Here is an 8,608-nt window from a genome sequence, read left to right as displayed (position 1 = left end):
TTCTTATTGTATCCAATTCAACAACAACAGTAGAGAACAACTGATAAACTGTACAATGAACACAAACAGTGAACACAATAACTGCAGGAAGTTTGTGTAAACGAGAGATTTGGGTGAATTATGAGCAAATCATTTCCTGTAAATTTTGATTACAAATTCTATGAACTCTGGCTATTGGGATCTTAAATAATAATCAAAACTTAAAAATTAACACGTTTTCTTACACCCCTTTAAAATCAAGGAGGTTGTGATGCTTTGGTGGCCCCTAGTGGAGGTCCCGACCCACAGGTTGGGAACCACTGATTAGCAACTGAGCAAACTCTATCTGGTCGGAAGTCAAGAAGAACCTTAATTATTCAAATTCTGTTGTAAGATGTGATTTTTTACATTTCACACAATCAGCAGCTGAACTAGAAAAGCAGACGGTGTGCAACAAGTTTTGATGTACGTTTTCTCTCGCTTGGCGAGTGTGTCAGAGGTGTTACCCAATCAGCAGCAACGTGTATATAAACACCGCAACAGTGCACTTGCCTACCCAACAGGGTGTTCAACGCGCCACTATTTCCGTATGGAGAAATGTTTTGCTACGTTTTGTCAGGTTCGCCTCGTTTGAGTTTGCAGAGCTGCTCCTGTCAGCCAATCAGAGTCCAGTACTGTGCATCATCACAATGACATCATCAGGGTAATTATCTCGGACTTTAGAAAGGTCCCTCAGAGAACACTTTATACAACTGTCCTCACAGGCGGATTTAACGTGACCAGACGTGAACTTTCTTTTGAAATTCGGGACATTCCCTGAATTACGAGCAATTGCTCTGAATGTAGTGTATTTTGGAGCGCTGCCAACTCGTCATGAATAATCAATAACATAACAGAGATACAAGCTACGAGCTGTGGCTGTCACCAGAATGAAGAGGACTCTAATGAGAGAAGCCTCTCATTAAATTATCAATTAGTCTACATTAATTATAGTAGACAGAATAATTTTTTACTCTCTGAATCTGTGAAAATATCCTGATCAGATCACTTATGTAGCTTATAATTACTGTTTGTATTGTAAAAATATATTAAATATGTAAGAGGATTTTGTCCTTTCACCTGTCTGTATCAGAAATAACAGATTGTTGATGTCGTTCGACCTTTTTAAACCAGATGCAATCTGTGTTTAAAACGACTGTAACATACCTGTCACCTGTGCATAATGAAAATTTAAGATTGGCCACGTGACCACTCCCCCCCCCCGATTTCTACCCACTCTCATCTGGTCACCCTCACATTAAGTCTAATCTTAACGTGTGAAATTGGTGCAGTTTGACCGAGTCCAAATCAATTTCAAAATAAAATTGCGACGGCTAGATAATGTGGGACCTGAACCATTTCATTTCTCGTCCTTCTGTTGTTGAAAATGAAAATGTTTCCTGAATAATTGTGTTATTCTAAAAGCTTTAATGTAAATGTCGTTACATCAACTGTCTTTAGCATATTTGAAATCAGCTGTTCTGCCTAAAACTGAGCCCAAAGCAGATGCAGTGAGTGAAGGCAGTGAGTCGGTCGGGTCATTAATCATCAGACTGTTATCTTACCAGAGTGTGACGTATACTGGTGGACCGCTGTCCTCCGCCCCCACACTGCCTTTACTTTTCTTCATTAAGCAGAGAAAAGACAAATATCTTTTTAAAAAAAAACAGCGACGCTTAAGAAAAAGGTAGTAAAACGGTCAGGCAGTATTCAAAGTATTCAAAGCACAGTAGAAGAAGGTTTTTTTTGTTCAGGCACTTGTTAAACTCCCTCTGTGTCGTTCATGAACAACAGTTACCAGAGCCGTGGAATGCTCTTTCCCTAATATTCTCATTATAGTGGTGATTATAGTAATGGGGTTTGGCTTTGTTGCTGCCGTACATCAGGCCGGCACAGTGTGAGTGCGAGTGTGTGTGTGTGTGTGTGTGTGTGTGAGTGTGAACACTGTGGATTGAATGAAAATACACTGATTACATCTCCAGTCCTTCACATGTGTTTACAATAAGTGACACAAGTAAACTTTTTAAAATACACAGAGAGAAGATAACTCTAATTTTACATTCAACTTAAGATTTTGAAGAAAAACAACAACGACGACAGAGTCCGGGTGTAAAATGAACAGTCATATAGCCTCAATGACAACCTCAAAACTGACATGTTTTGTTAAAATAAACCATTTAAAAGGCATCGAGTCTCCTTGGGTTGTTTGAAATCGCATCTAAAACAGAATATTCAGATATAGAATGTCATTTCAAATCTGTAACGAGTTTTAAAATATTAATATTGAACAGTTAGAAAGACACTTTATTGTTGTTTATTAATATCAAATAATTGATATTAAAGGTCCAAGATGTGTTTAGCTTAGCTTAGCACAAAGCCTGGAAGCAGTAGTAAACTGCTAGCATAGTTTTGGCTAATGTTAGCCGTCCAAGAAGATAAAATTAATATCTGTCTTTTTATCATGATGTGGGGTGAGACAGTAAACTGTTTCCTTAAAGGAATAGTTCGACATTTTGGGAAATACATTTATTTGCTTTCTTGTAGTTTAGCTTAGCATAAAAACAGCTTGTCTGGCTGGACTTTTTTACTTTCGGACAGAGCATAGCTAGCCTTTACCTCCTGTTATCAGGCTTTATGCTAAGCTAACTTATTGCTCGCTGGCTGTAGCTTCAAATATGAAAGTGGTATCACATTCTAATCTAAGTCTCGCCAAAAAACAAAAGAGCGCATTTCCCCAAATCTGGAATGGTTCCTTTAAGCTTTCAATCACATTGGACGAGCTGAGGACATCGTCATTTTCCAATGATAATACAGTCAACAGCTGCGTTGCCTCATTAAAAGACAACCCATGTCTGTTGTAGTTTAAATATTAAGGCTTCTTCATGGTTGTCTTCTGTGGTTGGCTGAGTTTTTATGATACTAAGCCTTATTTAATTGTAGCTTGAACAGCTGAGGAATTACAAAAAACAATTTCAACCGAGTCAATCGAGCTGTTTGATAAAGTGTCTCATTATTCAGCTCGACAGATAGAAATTTGTGAATTCTGTTTTAGGGTGGATTTCGAGACTCATCACAGTGAAAGATGAACTCAGTGACATCGAATACGGACGGTGTGACTTATGACGACTGCTGCTGTTGAGTGAAAACCTTTTTTATGTTAATATCAAACGGCAACTTTTCAAGTTGAGATTTTAAGGTGCGTTTTAAAGGGTTACGTGATCCCTAAATGTTTTCTCAAACTGTGAAGGAACGTGGGATCATTGAGTTCAATAAAGAACAATGTTAAAAAAAAACAAAGCCACAAGGTTTTTGCCTGGTAATAACACAGTGTCCAAGACTGACAGATCTTTGAAGTGCCTATCGCACCCCCCCGTCTCAGCTAAAGGCAACAGTCAGCTCCATTTAACAGTGTCTCTGTTTGAATCCCAGAGCCAATTAAAAGGTGTGAGATGCCTCCAACAGGCCGACTGTTTTCGATGTCGCTGTAAAATTGGTCAGTAGGGAAGACATCAGCCCCCCGAACCACATCCTAAATTAATCGCACTCGGAGATAATCACATAACCGACAATTAACTCCATTTCCCATTTAATACCCCACCCTCCCACCCACCCACAGTACGACTATACACACACGTGGCACATCTACACATCAGTCTCATTACACAGACAGACGCTGATTCCCAGCAGGCACGACGCACGCATGAAATATGTGTTAGAGCTTATCACAAGCTTTGTTAAGTTCACAACAGTGATGCTTACGCCTTTTTGTTTTTACTCCTCTGAGTGGGGTGGAAGGATTTTGGGGTGATTTATACACAAACACTAAACACTGTGTGTGACATCATTAATTAGGGATGTGAAAAACAGACTAATAAAAACAAGCTGCATAAAGCAGATTAGAACGTTTTTGCCTCGCTGGAAAGGAGTTTCATTTCAGAAACATGCGAAAAAAGAAACCATTTGAAACAATAATTAAGTCTTGTTTTGGTAAATAAGTCGTGACTTTAAGTCAACGCACATAATGGATTCCTGATGCAAATTACAAATTATCTTTTTCTTATTATTATCTTTTTCTTATTCTTGTTTAAAAATATCAAATTTCACATGAAGAAAAGGTCCTTTCTGGAAGGAAACCCCTCAAGTTCAGCAAGTTATTTGACACCCAGCCTCTATTTCATTCCTTTGACCAGCAAAGCAGCTGGCTTCTCTTCTCCAAATGTAAAACTCTCTGGATTCTTCTTTCAGCACTGCGCCCTGAACGCTGCTGGCATTTCCATCCCCATCCTCTACACCCCCAGCTTCCTCTCTCATGACGAGCCACTGGTTCCGGATCAGCTGCAGCCTGTTGGCACTGCGTGGTTGGCACTGAGGGGGATGTTCCCGCTGATCTGTGATCAGACTGAGCTGTAACGGCACTGAGTGAAAGAAAACAACAAAAGATGCGGCTCACGTGTACTTTAGCCGAGATCTACACCCTTCTGACATTTTGCTAGCTTACAATAAACTATATTTAAATACCAGAGCACCAAAAAGAGGTCAGATGTCAGAACAAATGTGTCTTTCAACAGAAAGGCAGGAAACCCAGTGAGCAGTGATCTGGCAATTTAAAGTGTGTCCAGAAATTTGGTTGAAAAGAAGGTTCATTTTGGTAATTTCTTAGAAAGTCTTGCTTGCAGCATGCCTAAAGTTGGATAAGGAAAACTGTAGTTAATTTGAGTTAATTAATTTAAGGTGTACTAATTCAATATTGTTTCAGTGTCCTCTGTAATTAGTACCAAATGACATAGTTCTTCCAGGGAAACCAAAACTGTTTTAACAGTATTTAAATTACTGTATTTCAATATCAAGCAGGTCTTAAATCTTGTAATTTAAATGCAGTTTAATACATTCAGGATGCAGAGTTGGGTTTGGATGTCGGTTCCAATTTTAGATCCAGTTCTGAGCTAAATCTTTCAGTCCTTAGGAATGTGCAGATAATTTAGGCAGCATTAGCAGGCTTCTCCTGGTTGACCTCACATGTTAAAGTGACAAAAGATCACCGGCGGCAGATTACATCAGTTTATCACTAATTAATGTTAACTCCACACATAAACAGATCAGACTGATCCGACTGTTGTTTGGTCGGTGTGCTCTCAAAGATTTGTTAGACAGCAACGTCCCACATTCACTACAGTCGGGACCTGAGTCCACTGTAATAATCAGGTTTCGTCACTCCAGTTTCAGGAGTCAGTCAGGAGTCTTTTAACCTTTTATGTAGGGCTGCAGCTATCGATTAATTAAGTAATCGAGTACTGTGTCGATTATTCAATGTATGTAATGATGGAAGCAACAGTAGCAATATAGCTATAGTTAATATACAATAGAGAAACCAATGACTCATAGCTTCTAACTAGCATACAAAGATTATTTTTAGTAACTCGAGGAATTGTTTGAGCTCTACTTTTATGTATATCCTATCAATAGTTTCATCCTATTAACCTTTTTGTTCTGTTTTGAATTCAAAGAGATATATGTGTTGGAATCTTTAATAAAGCCTGTGTGTGTTTGTGTGAATCTTTCAGGATTTCTAGGATAAGCAAGGTGTGTTTTCGGAGAGTTTCTGGCCCCAGAGTGAGCCTGCTCAGGCCCCCCACAAGCTGCAGCAACTAACTTGTTAATGATAAAGTGTGAAAAGTAAGTAAGCTACAGCTGTTGTTTCACATGTTTCTATCTTCTGCTGCTCATCTCATTTTCAGGTTGCAGTTGTAAACATTAATTAGTCTGCTATTAAAAAAGTTCTTCCTTCTCAGGCAACAAAAGATAATTACAGGTCTAAATTGATTCTCTGAGTTTTAGTTATTAATAACTTTAATTACTTGCAAATGTTGAAAACTAAACCTAATTAGAACCAATAAGGGATTCAATCAGGGAATGAGATGCAGATTAAATAATCTGATTCAGATTCTATAAAGTGCCACTGAATCCTTATGGAGCCCCAGAGTGACCATAGAGAGGAAATAATATATATTATCAAGGCCATATTTTACTGCCTGAAATGCTAATTGGGGAATGAAAGACGTTCCCGCTTTTTAACTATTAATTTGTGCACGCTAGCTTAGCACTCCTACCTGTACTTATTGTCTTGGTTAGTACACAGGAGGATTTGGCAGAATTATGTTAACTGATCAATGCTACAATAGTTAGTTAATAAATTATTATATTTGATGAACGGGAAGCAAGCTCACATTGTCTGAACTGTACTGGGCCATGCAAGTTCGGGCGACATTAAATCAGACACCGGAAAATCAAAAGGGATACATGCACGCAATAGCATTTCTAGTGCTTGATGTAAAGTAAGTAAAACGTGGCCTTGATATATACATTTCTTTCTCCGGGGCTCCGTAAACCCCTAACCCCATGTAGACTTTAAATTGCCCAGTTTCAATCCAGATGTCTGGATGTTCTTTGTCATGAAAATCACCAGATCAGTGTTTACTGGAAAACGCCCACATGCACTTTTGAATCCAGAGTTTATTTTCGTTTTGTCAGGTTAGCTGAGCCTGAGTTAGCACCAGTGTGTTGACTGAACAGTTAATTTGTGTTCGGCTCAGCTGATCCTGAATCAGTGGCTTTCTAATTGGATGCAAAAAAGGGCCTTATATATACACTGAACACATATCAGCTTACTGGAGCCATTGATTTCTACTCCAGAGAATACTGCAGGTGCAAGAATTAACATAATAACATAATCAGCTGTTCAAACCAAGAGGAGGAGGATGGGGGGAGGATGATCCTGGTACTGGGGCATACTGGGTGATGTAGTCCGGGTCACATGGCCAGGGCTCGGGCCTTGGTGGCTGCTGCCTGCGCTCTCTGCACGGCTCCCTGGCTGTTCTCCCTCCTCATCAGCTGGTTGTTCTCGAAAATGCCCTCATGGCTGCCACCGCCGCCGTCCAAAAACGTCAGCACTCCTGAACCAGACAGACTCCTCGTAATGTATTTCATCAGAGCTAACAGGAGCTACATGTACAGCCATGCTCTTACTAAAAAGATGGCTGCATTGTTTATAACCAGGTTACTTGAGATATCTGGTTAGGAGGAAAATTCTTTGTCTTTTACCAAATACTTTTTTAGAGGAAACATGATTGGTACTCCACCAACAACCAAGGGAAGAAATCTGTTAGCTGTGCAGGAAAGAATCATTTCTACGAACTTCAGAGAGGTTTTGGTTTCATGTAGAAATCCTTCTTTGGGATATTTTTGTCTGCTTGGGACAAAAAACGCAAAATCTATAAATCTATAACCAGTGTATAACCATATTTATTTAGTTATTATTTTCAAGTGATTATACACTAATGAAAACAGTTATGCGTATTATATTCCATTTCTGCCAATAGATCCTCTTAAATGTTACACACTGGACCTTTAAAAATATCTGGGATTATTAGCTATCTAAGCTGAGACTTGTTTGTGTCATCTGAGTCCTAGTTTCCTTTATATAATGGGTTAGGGTGAACTGTTACCTGAACTTGGGCTAATGTTGAACAAAAACCTGCATTAAAAACAGGAAAACAGGAAGGCAGCCCTTCCTTTAAAAATACCACTTGGCCTGGCTCTGATTTCAGGCTGTTAAAATCTCCGGAAACTGAAGGAATCTTAATGTTCCACCTCTATTTTTACAAGCACAAAAAATTAGCCAGTTGTCACGGTGACACATTGTTCCACCCCGGCCACCCAGCAGCCTTCAAATGAAAACGTGTTGATTACCTCCAGAGACTGCGAGTGTGGATGCACAGGGGGCTTCAGACCAGACAATTATCATGTTTCACAGTTTAATATAATCAAAAAAGCATTTACAATGTTTGGTATCTGAACAAAGATCAGAGATAAACCCAGTACAGTGACAGTGTGAGACGTAAAACTTTACCTCAAAACATATATATATATATATATATATATACATATACATCAAATATTCCCTTATTTTGTGAGAAAAAGGGAAACAGAGACAAACCTAATACAATTATAAAAAGCATAAAAGTGAAAGCGAGGCAAGTAACTCCAGTCAAATAGCTAAATTGATACTGAAAACTTAAACCTCAAGAAATGTTCTTTTCTAATGCATTAACCTTTTAAAGTCTCTAATTTTTACTTTCAGTGATGTAGCAGGATGACCATTAATGATATCTAATAAAAATACCTGAATAATCAATCTGGGTTTAATCCAAATTGTATGTATGAGGTATCGGAGATACTATTATTATATAGTTTATAACAGTGTGGTACAGGGCTCCCCAACGTATTGCCCAAGGGCCCCTGGTAGCGTACAGGTAGTCTATCAGGTGCTAGAGTTTACTGCCTAAAATGCAGGACCTTGCTATTTCTCAGTCACGTTCACATTTTTCCCCCCAGTATACGCAGTGAGGATAATTTTCTTCTTCTCACTTGAAAGAAGAAAAAGAAAATAGTAATTGGGTCGAGTTGGGTGCTGTCTGTGTGATTTACACAACGTGACGTTTTATTTATTTTTGTTTGTTATTTTATTTTATTTTAAATAAATTTTGGACGAAAAAATACGGACTCCTTGTTATTAAACCTTTATTTAACCAGG

General features: G+C 38.6%; 1 protein-coding gene across 1 annotated transcript in view; it reads right to left on the bottom strand.

The window, feature by feature from the left end:
• Positions 1–3,633: 3,633 nt before the first annotated feature.
• The window catches only part of LOC118326435 (MORN repeat-containing protein 4-like), a gene marked incomplete at its 5' end in the record, with an annotated part of 18,730 nt that continues 13,755 nt past the window's right edge, over positions 3,634–8,608 (bottom strand). The window contains 1 exon segment of the mRNA XM_035659428.1: positions 3,634–6,968. Within this exon segment, the coding sequence (XP_035515321.1) occupies positions 6,826–6,968 (143 nt within the window). The 3' untranslated portion in view covers positions 3,634–6,825.

This window comes from Morone saxatilis, unplaced genomic scaffold (genome assembly GCF_004916995.1).
Source record: "Morone saxatilis isolate NCDOM2014 unplaced genomic scaffold, NCSU_SB_2.0 Contig17, whole genome shotgun sequence".
NCBI classification, from domain to species: domain Eukaryota; kingdom Metazoa; phylum Chordata; class Actinopteri; family Moronidae; genus Morone; species Morone saxatilis.
This window is presented reverse-complemented; position numbering and strand designations above follow the sequence as displayed.